Raw genomic sequence first — 22,500 nt, forward strand, 5'->3', positions numbered from 1 at the left:
GTATTTTACGCCGTGTACTTTTGTAGCACCGCGGTGGCAGAGTGGTTAGCCTGCAGCTGCTAAGTCGTGGTCCTCCGTGTGAAGACCGGGCAGGAACAGGCGGCGAGCAGCGGTTCCTTGTGTGTTGTATGATAAATTATATCTGGTGAAAGCCGGGAAGGTAGTGTTGATAAGGCGGATGGCGCAGCTTCGCCTGTGTTTATTGACGAGGAATATTTACCTTCCATTGGCCAGAGAGACCAGTTAGGATATCGGGGTAACACTTTTTTCATAAACATTTTACCCAAGCAATTAGTAAGGAGTCATTTGTATATACTTCACTTTCTTTAGAAGTTTTTGAATTCTACAAGCTCCCTTTTATTGACTTTTTTCTGGGAACTTCATGGAGCTGAACAAAGTACACAGTCATCTCAGGAAGCAACAAGACAGTACTCGGCACCCAGTAGAGGCGGAAGCTGAGGTGTGTGTGTGTGTGTGTGTGTGTGTGTGTGTGTGTGTTGGGAGTGGGGCGAAGTGTGCTGACTCGTGTTGCCAACGTGGAAGGTCATGTTGATAGTAACTCCTGGCTCAGGTACACACACACACACACACACACACACACACACACACACACACACACACACACACACACAGGTTAAGTTTCCTCCGGGTACATCGATTATTCAACTAACAGCAGGGTCGTAAAACACCTGGTTGCTTCGTTTCAGCATTTTCCTTGTTTTCTACGTGTAAATGAGTATGGAGGAATGTTTGTATGGCTATGTATTGTGTATAGTATTAATTATTGTTCCCTGTGACCCTTCCGCCTAGACACCGAACCCAAGGAACTGCAGCAATGCCTGTCTGACGATTCTTCCCGTTTTCTCCAATGCCTGTCTGACGATTCTTCCCGTTTTTTCCAATGCCTGTCTGACGATTCTTCCCGTTTTTTCAATGCCTGACTGACGATTCTTCCCGTTTTTTCCAATGCCTGACTGACGATTCTTCCCGTTTTTTCAATGCCTGACTGACGATTCTTCCCGTTTTTTCCAATGCCTGTCTGACGATTCTTCCCGTTTTCTCCAATGCCTGACACGATTCTTCCCGTTTTCTCCAATGCCTGTCTGACGATTCTTCCCGTTTTCTCCAATGCCTGTCTGACGATTCTTCCCGTTTTCTCCAATGCCTGACTGACGATTCTTCCCGTTTTCCAGACTCGCGGCGGCGGAGGGTCCGGGGCGAGTGGCAAGAGGCAGAAGGAGGGAGCCGCCGGTGCGAAGGATGGAGGGAAGGCTAAAGACAAGGTGAGATAGAAAGAGAAAAAAACAACAACTTCCTGATAAAGCTTGGGAGAGAACCGGACACTACCAAGGAAGGCATTTACAGTTAGCTAAGCAGATAAATAGAGGGATAGACAGATAAGAGTGAAAAAATATATATACTTCCTAATATAACTTGGGAGAGAACCGAACACTATCAAAGAAGGCATTTACAGTTAGCTAAGCAGATACATAGAGGGATAGACAGATAAGAGAGAAAAAAAATATATATACTTCCTAATATAACTTGGGAGAGGACCGGACACTATCAAAAAAGGCATTTACGGTTACCTAAGCATAAAGTTGGATAGAAAGATGATAGATAGATAGAGAAGAAAAAATAAATACTTGCTAATGTACCCTGGGAGAGAGCCGTACGCTACCAAGGAAGGCATTTACGGTTACCTAAGCATAAAGTTGGATAGAAAGATGATAGATAGATGGAGAAGAAAAAATAAATACTTGCTAATGTACCCTGGGAGAGAGCCGTACGCTACCAAGGAAGGGATGTACAGTTAGTTAAGCCTCCCCTTTAGCACACGAAAATCATTTATTTTTTCTCCCATGCAATAAATCAGGCGGGGCAGGGGTGTAGGGGTACAGGGGTGGCAGGGGAGGCTTCTCTTTGACCCGTCTCGTCGTCGGGGATGTAAAGAAAACGACTAACGGGGAGCTGGTGGCGTGTAGGTGTGTTGTTTGGCCCCTGACGAGGTGGCGAGAGGCTCAAGTGAGTGTGTGAGTGTGTCAGGAGGTCGCTCGGTGTGTTGGCGTCGGCGGCCTACCTACCTACCTACCTACCTACGTACGTACCCATCTACCCGCCTACCTTCCCTCCTACCTATTACCTGTTGATATGCGAGGCGGGTCACCTGGGGACGTGTGAAGCTCCACCTGGCCATCCCTCGCCTGCTAACACCCTTCCCGAGTCCTGAGCGGTCCCGGGAAAAGTCTGCAAGGGGTGTCTATTGTTGTTACTTTTGGGCGATGATGCGACTAATGGAGATGCGCGGGGAACCAAAATGAGAAGGCCCGGGTTAGTTATGATGCGCCTGATGTACGTAGATGGATGCTTGGAGGAATCTGAAGAAGGGAAGCGGCCTGTGTTACATGTTATTCTGCCGACGATTGCTGCTTCCTGGTATTTTGTGCTCTCCATGAATTGTTGTAGTGCAGGCTTGGGGTTGCAAGTTCTAGGAAGTTATGTGCGGTGTAGAATGTTGATGTACTGTGATGAAAGATACGATGAATAGGAAATAGCTCCATAGATAGTAGTTTTTTTCCTAGTATTTTATGTTCTGGATTAAATATGTTAGTATAGTCCCGTGGGGGTTCTGGGAAGTCACTTGTTGTTCACACTTGATATTGTTTGTATGTGTTGCATGTTTAGTGTTTTAATAGGAAAAAGACACACGTTGCTTGTTGTTCCGATGTAAAGTCTCTTCCTAGTATTCTACGACCTCGATCGTTTGTCTAACATCACCATTCTCGGCAGGAACCATGTGCTGGCAACAACAACAGCAGCAGCAGCAGCTCCCTCAACAGCATCATCGTCAGCAGCCCCACAACCTCCAGCAGCACCCCCTGCCTGCCAGTCATCGCCCTGCGTCTCGAGGCCGTAGACGAGGCGAGCATAATGACCATGAGCCACGACCACCACCACCACGACCACGACCACGACCCCGCCCCTTCAGCCCCCGCAATGCCCGTCCCCGCAGTCAACAAGCCCAGTCCGGACCCAGACCAACAGGAACAGCCCACAGACCCTCCCCAGCAGCCCACAGACGCCTTATTAGCAGAGATCGAGCGACTCAAACAAGACCTTGAGCTCCAGAAGAGTCAAAACGAGGAGCAGCTTCAGCAGCTTCAGCAGCTCACGCAGCAGCAGCAAGAGTCTGAGGAGGAAAAGCAACGTCTGTGTGAGGAGTATGAGAAGCTTACGGAGGAATACGAGAACGAGAAGAAGATGCTGGAGGAGGAGGTCGGGGCGAAGACGCAGCAGGTGGAGGAGCAGCGGCGGGTGATGGAAGCACAAAAGCACGTGATGGAGGAGCAGAAACAGGTGATGGAGGAGCAGAAGATGATGATGGAGGAGCAGCAGGTCAGGATTGTGGACCTGGTGAGTAGAAGGAGAGGGGGAGGGGAGAGAGGGAGAGGGAGAGGGAGAGGCCAGGAGTAAGTAATCTAATTGTTTTGTGACTTTAATAATTGTAGAAATAGTTAATTTTTTAGTTGACCCCAAAGGATCTGCCCGTCTGCCCTTTTCTTTGCGGTTCTTCCTAATTGCCGTAATTTTTTTAATCTTTGACGTAGAAATCAGGACTAATACAAATAAAGTTGACCATTTCTTATATTCAGTCAGAGCACAAAGACACTAAACAAGATTTCCAAAGACATTTAATCAAAATCGTCTGTTTGCAAGTCTTTACCTCTGTCTACCCACGTATGTTAACTAGTTTATCTTACACACCTGAACATACAGCGTTTTAGATAACAAGGCATACGACGCACAAAAGTTCTATGCTGAAGAATATAATGATTGTATAAAAATAATCAAAATAGTCTCAGTCAGGTAAAAAAAACTAGTCAACAGGTATTTCAGGTTGAGCCTCGCTGCGAACAAGGTCACTCGTGGGAACCGCCTGGTGCATCCCTCCCTGGTTATTTTTTATTTGTTTACTGTTGCTTTATATACTACTTGCTGTCTTGTCTGGTGGTGCCCTTGTGGTTTGCTAAAGCAGGATTGTAAGTATGATGTAGTAAACCTAAACAGTTCCCAGTGAGCACAAACAGTTGATACGTGATGTTATATACAATGATCCGTGATTTTCTTTTACTTGTTACTTGTGTTTCCTTTACTTGTTTTCATGTCGAGCTGAAGATAACGAACACAAAGGATAAGAAAGACCGGTTACTGTCTGTCGTATCACTAAAGAGAAAGAGATAGATAGATTGGTAGAGATAGAGAGAGACACAGATAAAAATATATTCCTTTACTTGTTTTCATGTCAAGCTGAAGATAACGAACACAAAGGATAAGAAAGACCGGTTACTGTCTGTCGTATCACTAAAGAGAAAGAGATAGATAGATTGATAGAGATAGAGAGAGATACAGATAAATATATATTCCTTTACTTGTTTTCATGTCAAGCTGAAGATAACGAACACAAAGGATAAGAAAGACCGATTACTGTCTGTCGTATCACTAAAGAGAAAGAGATAGATAGATTGATAGAGATAGAGAGTGAGACAGATAAATATATATCCTTTACTTATTTTCATGTCAAGCTGAAGATAACGAACACAAAGGATAAGAAAGACCGATTACTGTCTGTCGTATCAATAGAGAGAAAGATATAGATAGATTCATAGAGATAGAGAGACAGATAGATATATATTCCTAACATTGTGCCACAAGAACTTATCCCAGCACTTGGAATTTAATAACTCTGCTTTTAACGACAACAAAAGCCGGGAAGAAGACAGTGTTACCCTTCCGCCGCTCTAACCTCTCCTTGCCTTCCTTAGGAGACCGAGTGCCTTGTCCCGCCCCCCCTGCCGCCCGCCTGGCACGCCCGCCGGGAGTCCTGCGTCAAGGTGAGTCTCCTTTACCCTCTGCCATGTGCCTCTTATGCCCTAGCTTCATAATTTACTTCCTCATCTTCCCTTCCCTTTATTGACATTTTCCCTCCTGCTGTTTTCTTTCCCATCCCTCATTCCTTCACTTCTCTCTTCATTCCCTTCTATTTACCATTTTTTTCCCTTACTTCTACCCCATCGCTTTTCTTCTCATCCTTCCCTTTCTCCATATTCTTCCACCATTGCATTTTTTCCCCCTTCCTCAAACCTTTGCTTCGTTTTTCATCCTTCCTTCCCCACAACTTTATATCCCCTCCCTGCACTTCTTCCTTCTCTTTTACTCCTTCCCTTGACCTCGGCTTCATAGTATTACTTTAACATCCTTCCCCTCCCCTCCCCTCCCTTCTTCTTCCCTTCTCTCACCTCTCATCCCCTCCCCTCCCCTCCCTTCTTCTTCCCTTCTCTCACCTCTCATCCCCTCCCCTCCCCTCCCCTCTTCTTCCCTTCTCTCACCTCTCTTCCCCACCCCTCCCCTCCCCTCTTCTTCCCTTCTCTCACCTCTCTTCCCTTCCCCTCCCCTCCCCTCCCCTACCCTCCCCTCCCCTCTCCTCCCCTCCCCCCCGTTTACCCAGCATCCCCCGTGGAGTTTTTCCCTGGCCACACCCCAACTCCAGGCCGTTCACACACACACACACACACACACACACACACACACACACACACACACACACACACACACACACACACACACACACGTAATTAACCTTCCCGGAGGAGTCTCGTACGTTACACTTCCCTCAAGGTCATTCCATTCCCATCCACGCCCTCTCAAGTTTGCCTCCAGGACTGGGAAGATGAAGAAGAGGAGGAGGAGGAGGAGGAGGAGGAGGAAGAGGAATAATATTATGAAGAAAGATGGAAAAGATAAGAAGTTGTAAAAGGAGAAGGAAAATATGAGGAAAAACAAGAACATGACGAAGAAGAAGAAGAAGAAGAAAAAGAAAAAAAGAAGAAGAAGAAGAAGAAAAAGAAGATGAAGAAGAAGAAGAAGAAGAAGAAGAAGAAGAAGAAGAAGAAGTAAAATAAGAAAACGAAGATGATAAAGGAGGAAGAGATGGGTGTAACGGGGGTTGTCTTGTATAACTCCACCACCACCATCACCACCACACCTATCGCCGCCACCACCACCACCACCACTGTTCCACTTTGTTACTGTGTCAGGCGGATGTTTGTCAAGGCGGCGGCGGCGGCGAGGAGGAGTCCCAATTAACCTAACCCCACACCGGGAGGCTCCGATGCAATCCAGCTCTTACGTCAAGCTTATGAAGAGTCAAGTCCTGCAGCTGTTATGACCCCCTCCTCCTCTCTCTCACCCTCTCCCTCCTTCACCTCCCCTTCCCCCCCTCCACCACAGTCACAAGCACCACCACCACCACCACCATAAGTAGCAAGTAGCGGCCACCGTCTAGTACCGTTACATCAGAGGCCAGTTTTTATCATCATCATTCATCATCATCATCATCATCGCTTGTTCGCTCGTTCTCGCGTAATGAAATGTACTACTTGGTGATTGCACGGCCGGGGGGAGGGGGGGGGGGTAGTTGGACTGGTTGCAGGTGAGCGTGGGAACACCTGTCTCCTTAGTCTTGTTTTATGTGCGTGTCGATCAGGTGCGAAGAGGTGAGGTGGGTGAGTGCTGAGGTGTGTGTGGTATGCTGGAGGGAGGATGTGGATGAGTGGATGAATAACTAGATGGGAAGATAGGGGAGGAGAAGGCAGGTATGGATGGATAAGGAGGAGATAAGTGAGGAAAGAAGAGGAGAGGAGAGAAGAAGAGAGGAGAGGAAAGGAAAGGAGAGGAGAGGATGCCAGAGGAGAGAGGGATGGGTGGTTGATGGGAAAACAGGAGAGGAGAGGAGGGGATGTGTGGATGGGAAGTGGATAGGAGATTAAAGGGGAAGAGGGGTGAATGGATGCATGGAAGATAAGAGAGAAGCGAGGTGGATGAATGAATGGGAAAAAAAAATAGAAAAGTGGAAATAAGAAAAAGGTGATGAATCCGCCGGCGGGTGAAGGCAGTAGTAATGGTAATAGTAATAATGATAATAGAAACCATAAGAAAGAAAACGACATTGGAACGAGTTTGTAATGATGGGAGTATAGGAGAAAATGAGGTGGTTCGTAGCTCCCGGTGTTAAGCTTTCGTAACTCCACCTCGGTCAAATTCTCGTTTGTAAAGTCAATGGCTCTGTTCCACTTAAGTTTCCTCCTCCCTAGAGTTTCCACATTTCCCGAAGAATGTGGGACTCGATGCTTCTGTAACGCTAAAGGGTGGAAGAGCTTGAGGAGGAGGAGGAGGGAGTGCCGATGTAAAGGGAGACGAGAAGAAGGATGGAGGAGAGGCAGAAGGGAAAGGGTCAAGGGATAAAGACAAAGGATATGAAGTGCAGAGAACCGGAGAGCTGGAGGAAACATGAAAAATAGCCGACGAGACCAAGAAGTAGTATGACGAAACGAACAATACGAGAAAAAGAAACAATGAGAGACGGAGAAGTGTAGAAGGAACAAATAAGAATCGAAAGACATATACGGCAAGAGAAGATGGGTTGAAGAATAAAAAAAAATAGAAGTGAAGAGAACAAAGCGAAGACTTGGAGATAAAGGGGAAGGTCACAGAAGAGTAGCCTACTGGAGGAGTGAGAGGAGACAAAGAGGCGTTGAAGAGGCAGAACTTGACTGACTGGATGAGTCGCCTGAGGTGTGATGTGCCTCGCTGATTACTTGTGACAGAAATTATTTAAGTCCGTTGAGACCTTACCGTAAATAACCTTAGAGGAATGATCTGATGACGATATAGTAAAAATAATAGATAAGCAAGTAGATGAGGATGACACTCAGAACATACATACATCACACACGCATAATGATGTTTACAAACGTGCATTGCTCAACACATAACCGCTCATAAGCCGATTAATGAGACTCGATCAGGGAAAAGAATAACGGGCTCCAAGCAACAGCCCTGAGGATCATTGTTGGGTAACCACAGCCTTCGAAAAATGTACACCACCACCACCACCACCACCACTAACACCACCACCACCACCACCACCACCACCACCACCACTAACACCACCACCACCACCACCACTAACACCACCACCACCACCACCACCACTAACACCACCACCACTAACACCACCACCACCACCACCATTACTGTTTCCCCAGGCGCTGCGCTATACTCAAGACGATTCCCACGCCAGCACCACCTCGTCTTCCCCCGTGTGTGTTTGTGTGTGTGTGTGTGTGTGTGTGTGTGTTGACATTCACTCTCTTGCCATTAAGGATTCCATGAAACCTGTTGTGGTGTCGTTTGTCTTAAGTTTCTGTGGATTTATTCTTTCTTTATCGTCATCTTCGTACGGTTTTATGTTTTTTTTATTGTATTTTGTCTCGTTTGTTACTCAGTTTTTAGATTTTTTTTTCATGTATCACTTATATTTTCTACTTTTCTGTTTTCTTTATTTCCCGTTTCCTCTCTTTTTTTTCTTTTCTTCTCTTTCTTTATTTTTTTCCTTCATCGTGTTTTCTTTTCTTACCTTCCTTTCTTTCTTTCAGTCTTTCGTTTGTTCATTCATTCATTCTTTGTTTCTTTCGTTCGTTCATTCATTCTTTCTTTCTTCTTTCCTTCGATCTTTCTTTCGCTTTCTATCTTTTCCTCCTTTCTCTTTTTATCACACAACCTTTATTAATTTCCATCATCGTTTGGCTCGCCTTCAATATGGATTAGTATGAAAGTGCTCAGCTTCCTTTTGGGTGCACGCTGACCGCTACTCCGTCTCCTTTTGGTAGTGGTGACGGGTTGTTGACACTGGTGGTTGCGGTGGTAGTGGTGGTGGTGGTGATTGTGTCATGGTGTGGAGAAGGATATGAAGCAGACAGTGGTAATACTAGAGATGGTGGTGGTGAAATGTGCAGTCGGTGTTGATACAGATGGTGATGGTAGTGATAGTGGTGGTGGTGGTAGCGGCAGTGGTAAAAGTGGTGGTTGTCGTGGTGATGTGTGCAGTGACAATGTTAATACAATTGGTCGTGATAGCAGTAGTGATAAGAGTGATGATCAGAATCGTGGTGATAGTGGTGGTGGTGGTGGTGGGAGTCATAGTGGTTGTGTGGGGGGTCATGGTGGTGGTGGTGGTGGTGGGGTGATAGTTGAAGTCGTAGTGTTGGTACAGATGGTGGTGGTAGCAGTGTTGAGAATCGTGGTGATGGTGGTGGTGGTGGTGGGGTGATAGTTGAAGTCGTAGTGTTGGTACAGATGGTGGTGGTAGCAGTGTTGAGAATCGTGGTGATGGTGGTGGTGGCAGTGTGGAGAATCGTGGTGATGGTGGTGGTGGTGATATAGAAAGTGGTTGTGTTGGTACTGTTGGTGGTGGTAGCAGTGTTGAGAATCGTGGTGGATGGGGTGGTGGCAGTGTTGAGAATCGTGGTGGATGGGGTGGTGGCAGTGTTGAGAATCGTGGTGGATGGGGTGGTGGCGGTGGTGGAGCCTCACACAGCCTCTGGGCGTGGCCTGGGAGAAGACTTGAAGCGTTACGATACGTTATATTCTTTGATCGCTATGCACGGTGCGTTACGCGGGGTGGCGCCAGTATCATTATCATCACCATCATCATCATCATCATCATTAACCTTCTCCTCCATCCCATCTCCTCGTCCTCGTCCTCGTCCTCCTCCTCTAATCCATTCAGCATATTCCCGTCTTGGCAGTCCGTCTTTCCGTCCCCCGTCAGTTACTCAGTCATCCACTCAGTAAGTATATAAGCTTAGCCATCAGTCCGCCAGTTAATTAGAATCAACAAACAAGTCAGTCGTATTAGCGAGTCAGTCAGCTCCATCAGGTTTTAATGTGCCAGCTAATCAGGGTCAGCCACTCAGCCACTCAGTAGTCAGCAGGAGCGAGATAATTCCACACAACACAACAGTACACGCAGATCACCTACCCCGGGCACACACACACACACACACACACACACACACTCATTAACGTTACAAGAGGCCTCGACATGCATTGCGTCCCCCCCGCAGGACATCCTCGCCGCTTCACGCACGTAGGCAAACAAACCAGTCCCGAGCCAGCCAATTTGAGTCTGCCCCCAGCACCTTACTTTGCTTATTAACCCCTTCACCGCCGCCACCACCACCGCCACCACCTCGTATGCCCTTAATTCTATCCCTTAATCTTTTTCTATCTACTATTTATACAGGACACACAGAGGCCAGGAATAACGAATCAAACCTCATAACAGACGTAGAGGACGACAAGTTAAGGGCAGTGGTAATAAACTGGTAAAGCAGGAAAATGACAGCAAAATTAAGGTGATCAAGCTCTCTAAAATTACGGTTTACAGGCAGAGCAGCTAGTCATTGTTATATAGTTTTTAACCCACTTGCATAATTCTTTCTGTTATTTGCCTCTTTCTCTCATTTGTTCTATGTTTTCTTTCTCTTTCTTTCATCATCAACATTATCGAGACCACCAACACCAGCACTACCACCAGCATAACCACCACACCAGCTATAACCCCAGATGCTGCTTTTAATCCCCCCCTCCCCCTGCCCCTTCAACCCCCCCGACCCCCCCTTTTCTTTTTCCCCTCCACGACCGGTTTGCCGTTTCGTTTCCGCCTCAAGCCTTATGCCCGGGGGAAGAGAGATGCTGAGAGATGTGACATGAACCCCATCAGCAAGTAACAGTACCAGTGGCTTATACAGGCTTCAGTTTACCTCACTCACAACTCGATATGTGAATTAATGTTATGATGGTAAAATGAAGGAATAATCTACGGTTTTCTAACGACTTCTTTCATCGTTTCCTTCTCCTCCTTCTCCACCTCCTCCTCCTCCTCCTCCTCCTCCTCCTCCTCCTCCTCCTGCTTCTTCACCTCCTCCTCCACCTCCTCCTCCTCCTCCTCTTCCTCCTAACTAATATATTCCCACAATTAGTTTCGCGTGATCATTAGTTGTTCTTCGTTAACCAGTTAACACGAGGAGCGTGTCTCGTGTGTTTGTGTGTGTGTGTGTGTGTGTGTGTGTGTGTGTGTGTGTTTGAGAGAGAGAGAGAGAGAGAGAGAGAGAGAGAGAGAGAGAGAGAGAGAGAGAGAGAGAGAGAGAGAGAGAGAGAGAGAGAGAGAGATAACACGCACACTTGTAGTATTTAAAGTAATTGAAAGCACTGATTTAGGTGGGTGTGTGCAGGTGTGCTTAACTCAGGTGTGTCTGCTCCTCAGGTGTCAGAGCTGCCCACCGTCATGGAGCAGACTAGCGACGACGAGTGCTCCTCCTCGGCCTCCACGTCCTCATCCTCGTCCTCGCCCACGGAGACCACGCCCCCCCACCAGCCCTTCGCCTTTGAGGAGACGCCCACGCACACGCCCATGTACAGCACGTCCACGCCCTCATTGTTCTCCACGCCTGACACAAACGCCAATGAGGAAATCGCCTGGCCTGAGGTAAGTTACGTTAGTTAGTTAGTTTGTTGGTTCATTGTTTAGCTTGTAACTTGTTTTTGTAGGTTTTTGTTTTGTGTGTGTAAAAGATTGTCCATTATCTTCTTTGATCATTGGTGCTTCGTTTTCCTCTCCTTCTTTGTCTTTTTTTCATGAATGTTCCTTTTTTTTGTCCTCCAAGGTATTTTTTATGTTTTCTTTATATATTTTTTTCCCATTTGCCTCCTTTTTCGTTGACATACCTAGACGTTTTTTTTCCTGTAATATTTTTTAAAGGTCACCTCATTTTTTCCCCTATTGTTTTGGTCCCCTTCCCCTTATTTATGGTGTTACACTAGTCTTTTTTGTGGTATGTGGCCTTACCACTTTCCATTTTCCTTAACGCATGGCTTCTTTCCTCTTTTTATCTGCCCAGTCACCGCCACAGTAGTTGGCAAACAAGTGGGAACAAAGACTTGCGAGGAAATGAAGCGTGTGGAATATAAGCTCGCATCTTCTTAAAGCTTCCATTAAGTCGGTTTGGTCATGAAGGGATTGAAAGTAGCCAGCGAAAGGAATATATGGCAGCAAAGTAAATGTCGATGATGCCTGGAAGAGGGACTGAAGAGGAAAAGAAAAATGTTTCTTAACCATAAACAACTTCGGAAAGGGAAAGGGGAGCTTCATTATTTTCTGTAAATATTGTAATTTTGGGAATGAAAAAAATAAAATAATTCTGATTAAATATTCCGTTATGCCTGTAAAATATGTATGTATGACATGATAGAATATGGAAGATGGAAAATAATACAGAAGATCGATGCTTTCTTAAACTGAATATTAACACACAAAAAAAAAATAATGGAAAGGAGGAAAGCAAGAAGCAGGCAAGGTTTTGAAAATTTATATTTACGTGAATGAGTATCAGGAGAAAACAATTATCACGAAACAGCGGACCTAATTTAATATGTTAAAACTAGTTATGATTTCATGTCCGGGGATTAACATTGTTTATTATTTATATTTTATGATATTTTCTTCTGTGTTATGTTGCTCTCTCTCTCTCTCTCTCTCTCTCTCTCTCTCTCTCTCTCTCTCTCTCTCTCTCTCTCTCTCTCTCTCTCCCCACCTTAGTCAGCCAATAAGTGACGTCATCTCCGTCCCATTTTCTCCTACACCTCCACACACTCTCTTCGCCTTAAAGGGAGACTACGCCACTCATGCGATTAGTTCTTCACCCCCTTCCTTGCCTCTCTCTCCTGTATAAATTTTTTTTATTTCCTTTGTTACAGCTACAATGTCGTTAATGTGAATCCTGATTGTCTTGTAATTATCCTTGTATTTTTATCAATTTAGCTGCTTCTAATGAACTTAATCTACATATAAAAATGCATTTCTTTTAGCTTATTGTATTTTAGATATATTGATAGTATGAATCGTATATTTATTTATGTATATCTAAGTATTTCCTCATTGATGTTCATCTCGTAAAGAAAACATGGAATATTAAAGTGAACGCCTTAATACCGTTTTCTGAGGAGCGGCTTGAAAGAAAACGCCTGCATGGGTGACTAATGTTTAACGCTGGCCGTGTGTCCTCAGATCCCCGCCGAGGAGATGGCCGCCCAGTACGCCTTGCTGTCACGGGAGCACCAGGGGCTGCAGAAGTCCTACCAGCTGCTGGCCTCCACTGCGGCGCACACGTCTTCCACGCCGGAATACCAGGGCAGAGGTGCGTCCGGGCATGTACTGTTGCTTTGATGGTTATTATGTTGTTACGGCAGCATGCGTCGAGTCGTGGCAAGTGTGGGCTTTATTATCATCTAGTATTTGTGGGAAATGTATTTAGGTATTCTTTGCGGGGCTTGATAAAGTAAATGAATGAAATACACATAGGTTTATAGACAGAAGGGGAACATGTAGGATTATGCAGTACGTCGTCAGCTGGGGGGTTAAAGGCAATCTGCCATTCCCCTTCCTTTTTTCTTAAAAATTTCTTTGTTTTATTTATCTTTTTGATAAATAAAGTAAGGGGTGAATGAAATGGCAATCCACAGATATCTTTTATATAGCCATATCTTGAGATTAGCGAGACTTGACCTCCCTTTATCCATGAACATGTAGCTATATGTCTGTGTGCATAAGAGAGAAGTCTGAAAAAAAATCAAGCATGTATTTACTGTACTAGAATGTAGTATACGGGTAAAGGCACACAATAATATAATGTGTGTGTGTGTGTGTGTGTGTGTGTGTGTGTGTGTGTGTGTGTGTTTATAATGATCCATATCATAGTATGTACACAGTATGATACAGGGGTAGTTCATTTTAGTCCATATTATATCATGGTCCATGTTTTACGGTTGTGGGTTGGAGATTAATACCAGATACCTTTGTTTACGTCACGCAGCGGGAATGGAGTTCGAACCGACTCGCTCTGACTCTTAACTTTCTTGTATATGAATTAATCAAATAGACTACAGGCTTAATCAGTGCTGGCGAAAAGGTGCAGAATAATCTAAACGAAACCTTATATTCATAATTTTATCCAACCCAAAACCTGCCATACTCGACTGTCAATACTTACTTCCCCAAGCACTTACCTACCCACACCTTGAGTTAACTTAAGACACCTTGACTGTTAATACCTTATTAACCTGCTGTTGGTGTACTGGCAGACGGGGCGGCGGCGTTGTGGCTCTCGGCGAAGGTGCTCGAGCTGGAGGCTGAGGCGGCAACACTGCGGGAGGAGCTGCAGGACACAAGGGACCACGCCGACCTGCTGGAGTTCCGCTGCCTGGAGCTGACCGAGGGCGCCGATAAGGTGAGTACTTACTTGCTAATGTTTTAATAGTAGAAGGAAGGCGGAGAGGACATAAAGGTGAAGAGGGGAAGAAAACTCAATTCCTGTTGGTTTTAAGGTGGTGCGAAAGGTGTTATGGTCATATTCCTAAACATTTCGGCGCTCATGTACTGTACACATACTTAACAAGGCTTTCGTCGGAGTTTTGGGCATTTTCAAGGGTAGTTTTTTTTACTCTGCTGGTAGTTTGACCATTCTTCCGTACCATGAACCTGAAGAACACGTTAGAACTCGATTGATCTGTTTTGCCTTTGAAATTTGTTGACGTGAGAGGCAGAGGGCGTCTGAGAATATACCGACAAGAGCTTCTGCTTCTTAGAGTTTTGTTTTGGTAGTGGATTTGGGTTGTGTCTGATTGTGAGAAAAACATTTGTTCGTACATACTTTAGTCTATGGGACTTTATATATAAGGATACAGACAATACGTACGCGCCTTTTTCTTGGTTTAAGTTTTGATTTATAGATTTCATAGATAAAATTGATTGTAATATGTGTTTTTTGCGTGTATATACGAGTAAGGGGTATGTGGAAGGGCTCGTGTTGAATGTTCACACACACACACACACACACACACACACACACACACACACACACACACACACACACACACACACACACACAGGGAGTGGGAGGGATGCAAGTGTTGGGAGATGGCGCCACTCTTATCAGGCTGTTATTACGAGATCGTTATTTTTTGTTTGTTTGTTTGTGAGTGGAAGGTTCATTGCCCTGACTTTTTTATTTCATTGTCGTGTGACGTTCATTCGTTGTATTAGGACGAGTATTAGTTTTTTGCCGCCATGGAATAATTTTCTTACCTCTATCAAGGTTCGCATTAGGTGTGTTATCAGAGCACCATTGCCTTCATCACGCACCCCCACCACGCACTCACGCAGTCATAAAAAGAAAAAAAACAGGTTTCTCATTGAAGTATTTCCTAAACTGATCCCCCTCCTCCCCGTCCCCCTTTGACCCTCGTTTTTTATCCTTCCTCTCCCTCTTTTGTTTCCTATCCCACCCTCCCACCCTATGCCCCCCTTTCTTCCCCATGCCCTCCTCCCTCCTCGTGTCGGACCCTTCCCGCCCTCCCTACCCTTTCATTCCTCCTTGCCTTACCTGTCCCTGTCTCTCATGCCCTCTTCTCTTCCCTTACCTGTCCCTTCCTCCCCCCTTTTGCCTTTCTCTCCCCTGCTACCATTAACCGGGGCATCTTGCTTCAGGTGATGGCAGATTCAGACCCCTTTTCCCCTTCCCATTCTCCCTCTCCCCTCCCCTTTCTCCTTTTTATCTCCTCCTCTACTCTTCCTCTTTTATTTTTCTTCTCTCCCTTTTCTCTTCTCTCTCCTTCCCTACTCTACCTCTTTTCCTTTTTCTGCTCCCTCTCTATACCTTCCCTTCCCTTCCCTTCCCCTCCACTCTCCTTCCCCTTTTACCCCTTTTCTGTTACTCTTCCTTCCCCTTCTCCTTCGCCACATCTTCCCCTCCCCATCCTCCTCTGATATCGCCTCCCTTTCCCTTGCACCCCTCCATTCTCCGCCTCCCCTTCCCCTTTGAAGCTGACGCAGTGACTGGACTTAAGCGATAGGGTGCCACGAAAATTTATCACCTGCATATTTTACCTGCCCGATTTAGTCCGTGTGGCCGTGTTTCCTTCCCTGGGCGACCTGCGAAAGGCGCCAGACATCCCACACACCTGCCTGATTGGCAGGAGGTGCATTTTTAGCCTGTAGGGACACCAATGGCGCGGAGTGACTTATTTTTTTTGGACTCAAGCGTCCGTGCGTCCGTGTCATGCTTCCTACCTGCCCTCCCTGATCGTTTTCTTGATGTCGGTTCTTCCATAATCTTCCCTCCTCATGACAGTCGTGCAGGTAGGAATTGCTTTTGCACGCCTTTGTCTGATTCACATTCGCCTGTCTCATGATTTTCTGTTACTCCGTTCACTGTCATGCGTCCTACAAGCCCTCCCTCATGCATCATGGTGATCCCTTCCTCCTCTGGTCTCCTCCTCATGCCTTAACGCGTCTTCGGCTGGGCTACACTCGCAGGCAGCATCAACAACAATACCTTGGGAGCTGTATGAAAGGGAATACCTGTATACTTAATGTGCTGTTTTCTGAGGCATGACGAGGTGAGTGGTGACCTCTTACGGTGTTAGAGGTACGGAGAGGAATCATTGACACCCTCCACGGTGCGCCTCACCCCCACGTGGCCGTCCTGAAGGTTCGGCGAGGGTCGAGCATGCGTGGCTTATGGAAAGGTTTGCTCACTTCAGGGGTTATACAGGTGACTATGTACCTGTCTGAGCATACTTGGCGGCCTGAAGGGCAACATACAGGTGACATGACGGGTACCAGGAGAGAGCATGAAAGGTTATGTTACCTGTCTGGGCACTCCTGGTGACTTGAAGGACAACGTACAGGTAACAAATCGAGTACCACGGGAGGACACGCAGGGTTACGTTACCTGTCTGAACACACCTGGTGAGGGTTGTGTTACCTGTCTGAACACACTTGGCGGCTTGGAGGGAACATGCAGATGACAAATCTAGGAGGAGGTGAGGGCATGAAGGGTTATGTTACCTGTCTTAAAACACATGCAGGTGATAAATCGGATACCAGGTGAGGGCATGCAGGGTTACTGATCCCTCTCAACGGTGCACGGGAGGCTGCGTGGCATGGGCGTGGGAGGGGGCGGGGAGTGTGGGCGGCGAGCGGTTCAGGGGCTGGTGTTGTGTTGTGTTGTGGTGACCGGGAGGGGAGGATGTGGAGAGGAGATGAGAGGGTGAGTGGGAGAGTGAGAAGTGGATGGAGTAGAAAGTGAAAGAGAAAGAGGGGGACAGAGGAAAGAGGACTAAGAGGAAAAAAAAGAAGAGGAAAGGGAAAAGAAAAGGAAAAGAGGAATAACGGGAAAAGGGAAGAGGAAGGGAAAGAAGAAGGAAGGAGAAATATAAAGAGAAAGGAAGAGAAGAAAGAGGAGGAGAATAAGAGAGGGCTGAAAAGTAAATGGAGCGAAATAAGAGAGGAAAGAAAATGAACGAAGAAGGAATGGGAGAGGGAAGAAGGAGGAGGATAATAAAGAGGAGAGGGAGGGGAGGGAGATGCGTGTTGCTGCTGGGGACGAGAGGGGAGGAAGGGGGTGGAGGGGGAAGAGGGAGATACGGGGCAACGAACTCGCTGATGAATAATAACCAGATTACGTTTCTAGTATTGATGTTGTTGTTGTTGGTTGTGGTGGTGGTGGAGGTGGTTGAGAAGACGCTGTGATGAGACGCAGATATAGGCAAAGACGAAATGGAAGACGTAGTGAAAAATAACAGATAAAAGATAACAGACAGAAAAAAAACGGTAGAAATAGTAGAATAGCAATTGTAGAAAGTAATAGCAGGTAAAGTAGAAAAGACGGTAGATAGTAATAGCAGGTAATAGTGGACAAGATGGTGAGAGAAAATAAGGAAATAGTGCATAAGGATAGACTAGTGTATTAACAGATCTTGGTGTTAAGGCGAGCTAGGCAGAAATTCACGAGGCATGCAGGTGTAAAACGGGTAGCCATGAGGGAGGTGTGTGTGTGTGTGTGTGTGTGTGTGTGTGTGTGTGTGTGTGTGTGTGTGTGTGTGTATTGGGAAGGGAAGCAGGGGCAGGGGAGGGGAGAGGGAGGGTCAGGGAATGGAGGTTAAACGCACACCTCAGGGCCGCGGGGAAACACTAATTAATGCAGCTGTACCGTCGCCTTGAGAGTGACTGGCTGGATTCTCCTTTTTTTCTTTCTCGTTGCCCCGCACGTGACATCCTCAGATTTACGAATAGGTAGCTGGCGTCCTCCCCTTAATCATCCTCTTACTTTTTTCTTTTCTTCCATTTTTTTTTATTTACCTTCTCTTATTTTCTTTATTTTTTTCTCTTTTCCATATTCTCCCCTGCACTTCTTTTTATTTTCCTCTTACTTTTTTTCTTTTCTCCCATTTTTTTATTTACCTTCTCTTATTTTCTTTCTTTTTTTCTCTTTTCCATATTCTCCCCTGCACTTCTTTTTATTTTCCTCTTACTTTTTTTCTATTATTCCGTTTTAATTTGCTTTTCCATGTTTTCTATTTTTCTTTTATTTTCCTTATTGTTTCCTGCCCTCCTCTTAATTTTCCTCCTTGCCTTACCTGTCCCTGTCTCTCATGGCCTCTTCTCTTCCCTTACCTGTCCCTTCCTCCCTCCTTTTGGGTTTCTCTCCCCTGATATTAACCGGGGCACTATTCAGTTTTTATTTACTCTCCCATATCTTGCTTTTTTCTCCTATTTTCCGTATTATTTCCTGCGCTTCTTATCTCTAATCTACATAACATTTTCTTCCTTTCCTCCCTTTTCTTTATTATCATGATCGTATTTGTAGGTTTGTGAGCAAGTAGCTAGCGTGATACTCTTAATCTTCTTTCTTATTTCATTATCTCCTTTTTCTTCTTTACTTTCTTTCTCTTCTCTTATTCTCCCCTCTTTAGCATATTCTTTGTCTTCTCCTACCTGTAATTTGCATGTCATTATCTCCTTTTCTCTCCCTTGCTTTCCATAATCCTTCCATTCCTTACCTCTTTCATTCTTTCATTTTCTTGTCGTCTCCTCCCTTTCCTTATCATAAACTTCTTCCATTTCCCTCCTCAACCCTCCTCCTTGTTTTCCTCTCTCCTTCTCTTTTACTTGTTTACTATCTCTTGCATATCTTTCCCTAGCAATTTCTTGTTCCTTACCATGGCTTCTCTTTTTAATCCTGTCTTCACGATCCCAATTCTTTTTAACATATTGCTCCTCCACTCTCAACGTACTAATTAAGTCTTCTCGTAAAATACACTGAGTCAGAGAAAACATGATTTAGTGGTGGTGATATTTTTTTTTCCACCCTCAGGCCTTACTTCTTTCTTACGGTCCATTCTTCATGCGCTCCGGCCGGTCGGTTAATCGTGGCCCCCAGACTTTCTTCTTAATCTCCTCCTCCGGTCCTCCCCAGGTCGTGAGGTGTAACAATTAAGGGCTGTCCTACCTTTTGACGGGGTAATCACAGGTATCCGTGACCTTTTACTCTTCTTCTTTCTCCCCCTCCTCCTCCCTCTCCTCGTCCTCCTTCTCCTGCTCTCGTAGTCTCCGATCTCATCCTCATTCCTCATCCAATTTTTCACGCATTCCTGTTTTTCCAGTTCATCCTTTCGTGTTGGGGCGCGATAACTAAGACGTCATGTGTTTAGTGGACCATTCGATACAACAGTTGTGTGTGTGTGTGTGTGTGTGTGTGTGTGTGTGTGTGTGTGTGTGTGTGTGTGTGTGTGTGTGTGTGTGTGTGTGTTTTGTGGGGTACTGATTAGGGTTGGGATAGTGTTTAGTTAGCTAATAATGCTGTTTTTGTTGTTGATGTGGTGTTGTGTAATATGGTTGGTTTTATGGTAGGTGGTTGTGGTGTAGGTGGTTGAAAAGGGTATATACATGGTTGTGGTGAGAGTAGTTGTAATGTTGTGTATAATGGCAGTCACGTGTGGTCTGGTCTGGTTTTTTTTTTTTTTTTTTTTTTTTTTTTTTTGCGCCTGGATGAGTTAGCGGTATTTCGTTTTTTACATTGTGATACTCGATGGACTTCATTTAAATAGTGCTAAAACTCCCAATGGGGCCACTTGGGACTGACCGTTAGGGGCGAAGTGAAAGCGGAAGGGAGCATAACGGTAGTAGAGAGACAGCATCCTCACAGGTGTTGTCATGCAGGTAGGGGAGGTGGAGGGAAGGCGCTGTTTACATGAGTCCGTGGTTTTGATATTGGTGGTGGGTGGACGAGGGTGGACCGGTCTGTGGTGTGGGTGGAAGTGGTGGTGGTGGTGCCGGTTTGTGGTGGTGTGGGTGGTGATGGTGGTGGTGGCTAACGGGTGGACGGGAAGGTGTGTACTACAGACAGTAATTTTGATTTTGGTGTTGGGTGGACAATGGTGTACTGATCTGGGGCATGGGTGGTGGTGGTGGTGCGGGTTTGTGGTGATGGTGTGGGTGGTGGTGATACTAACGGGTGGAAGCGAGTCCGGTTAGCGGTGGTCGAGGCCGGATGAAGGGCGAGGGGAGGGCAAACAGACGGGCAGCGCGGGCCAGCTGGAATGAAGAGAGGGCGGGAAGGCAGGTAGGCGGACAGGGGCGTCCGTGCCTGACCCACCTGGAAAAGTGTGTCAGTATGGTCGTGTGGGCACAGTGACCCGCCGCGGACGTATGCCTGGCGGCCGGGAGAGGGAGGGTAGGGGGATTGGGCGGACCAACCACATCGTACTGCATAGCGCTGTTTTTTGTAGGGAAGAAGCTCCGCGCGGCATCATTAATCTTTGCCCCGGGAGCAACGCCCATCATTGCTCCTTCCCTTACGTGGAGGTATAAGTGGGTGGTTGGTGGAGCGAAAGCCGGGTGAGGGGTGGAGAAAGAAAGGAGTAGAGGGAGAGGAGAGTGATAAAGGGAATGATGAAATGGGGTAAGAAGTATAGATAAAGGGAAGGGGTATAGAGAGGAAGAGTTGATGGACGAAAGATGGCAGGAATAGAGACCGGCAGGAAGGGAAGGAGAGAGAGGATGAGAGTAAGACGATGAGTGATGGAAGGAGGGAATGAGAAAGGAAAGAGTAAGTACAGTGGAGTAAAGGGATACGGGGAGAGGCAGGGAGCAGACCACGCAACGGAACGCTAATTAAGGATAAAATACGAGACTAATAAGCGCAGAGCAAGAAATAAAAAAAGAGCGTTCAGGTTCGGTAAGAGCGGAAAGTCGACGTGAGTAAAGACAGCGTGAGGAGCAAATTGGTCCCTCCAGTAATTAGGCGAGAGAGATAACAGTGGTGAGCCGTTTAATTACCGCAGCAATTAGAGAGGAGGCGAAATGAATGGCCCTCAGGTGGTTCAATACACGGAGAAGGGAGGAGAAGAGGAGAGGTATCCTGAGCGGTGGGGGAGAAACAATATAAAAGATGAGCTATGGATATGCATGGGTGAATAAAAGAAAGGAGGAGGGGGTGGAGAGGTCGGTGATATGGGCGGAGAAGGAGCAATATATAAAAAGGCTGTGGAGATGAGTGAAGAAAAGAGAGGAGAGGGGGGGCGGGGGTGGATAGGGCTGGTGTTGGGTGATGCTTCTGTTGGTGTCATTTACGGAGAAGGAGAAAAATGATAAAGAAAAGCTGTGGGTGAAGAAGAGAAAGGAGGAGGAGGAGGAGAGGATTGATGTTCGTTAATGCATCTGTCTGAACCATGGGCGGTTGATGGGGAGTGATATAAATGAAACATACTCCCCAGCACGTCGGGGGTATACAAATAAGGTGCCTGATAAACAATTCGTACCGTAGAACAATTAACAAACCTACACCATACAGCTGTTCACTCCTACTGTCTTTCCTTTCCCTCACTGTACCTGATCTACTAAACCACTTCTTCTTACTATACTTTTGATTAATAAAAAGAGCTGTGGAAGATATGGGAAAGGAAGGAGGAGGTGTGGGGGTGGAGGTGGTTGGTTATTCCGAGGGTACGCTGGTCATCGGGCAGCCCCAGCCACCGTGCTACACCCTCCGGCCGCCGTCGCGCACTCCCTTCCGCGGGCGCTGGTTGGTCGGAAGGTCGATTACCTGTAAGAAGGGTCGTCTGGCGCCCAAGGTGAGTCGCAAGGTGCCGGGTCTTCCTCACCTGCCCCGCCACCTCACACCTGGCGGGGCGAGGAACACTTAGCGATGAAGTAGTGAGACTCAAGAGAGGGAGTCCATTTTGGGTGACGTTCCCTTCCACCTGAAAAGGGTAGAATAAAAAAGAAAAAAAAGCTAGATGTAATATAACACCACCACCACCACCACTGATGACAACAACAACAACAACAACAACAACAACCTGTCAAGGGGTGGGTACGATGATTACCTAACTTGATTTACGAGGCAGCATCACATTGTTCCAGAGAGAGAGAGAGAGAGAGAGTCGGGATAATAATATACTGTAGAGAAAAAGAAAAACTCAAACTATTTTAGCCCCATCGATCGTGAAAAAGACGAAGCCACACAAAGTACCCACATCGAGAGCAGGTGTAGCGCTACGAGCAGGTGTGGGTGGCGTCAGGGAGTCAAGGCCACATCAGCAACGGGCACCGATTCGCGTCTGCGTGTCTAGACCCTTAAATAAGAGGACAGGTGGAGAGGCTGCAGCTCTTTTCCCCTCCAACGAACCATTGCTCCTCCTCCTCCTCCTCCTCCTCCTCCTCCTCCTCTCCTTCCTCATCTCCTCCTCCTCCTCACC

The 22,500-nt window shown here is 46.4% G+C and overlaps 1 protein-coding gene across 1 annotated transcript in view; it reads left to right on the forward strand.

The window, feature by feature from the left end:
- LOC126982220 (protein lava lamp-like) overlaps nt 1-22,500 on the forward strand; it is a 163,372-nt gene that overhangs the window by 38,176 nt on the left and 102,696 nt on the right. The window contains exons 4-9 of the mRNA XM_050834142.1: nt 1,194-1,283; nt 2,791-3,414; nt 4,824-4,892; nt 11,168-11,389; nt 12,968-13,097; nt 14,041-14,186. Coding sequence (XP_050690099.1) covers nt 1,194-1,283; nt 2,791-3,414; nt 4,824-4,892; nt 11,168-11,389; nt 12,968-13,097; nt 14,041-14,186 — 1,281 coding nt within the window. The remainder of the gene's footprint in view (nt 1-1,193; nt 1,284-2,790; nt 3,415-4,823; nt 4,893-11,167; nt 11,390-12,967; nt 13,098-14,040; nt 14,187-22,500) is intronic.

Source organism: Eriocheir sinensis, chromosome 4, assembly GCF_024679095.1.
Source record: "Eriocheir sinensis breed Jianghai 21 chromosome 4, ASM2467909v1, whole genome shotgun sequence".
Taxonomy (NCBI): Eukaryota; Metazoa; Arthropoda; class Malacostraca; order Decapoda; family Varunidae; genus Eriocheir; species Eriocheir sinensis.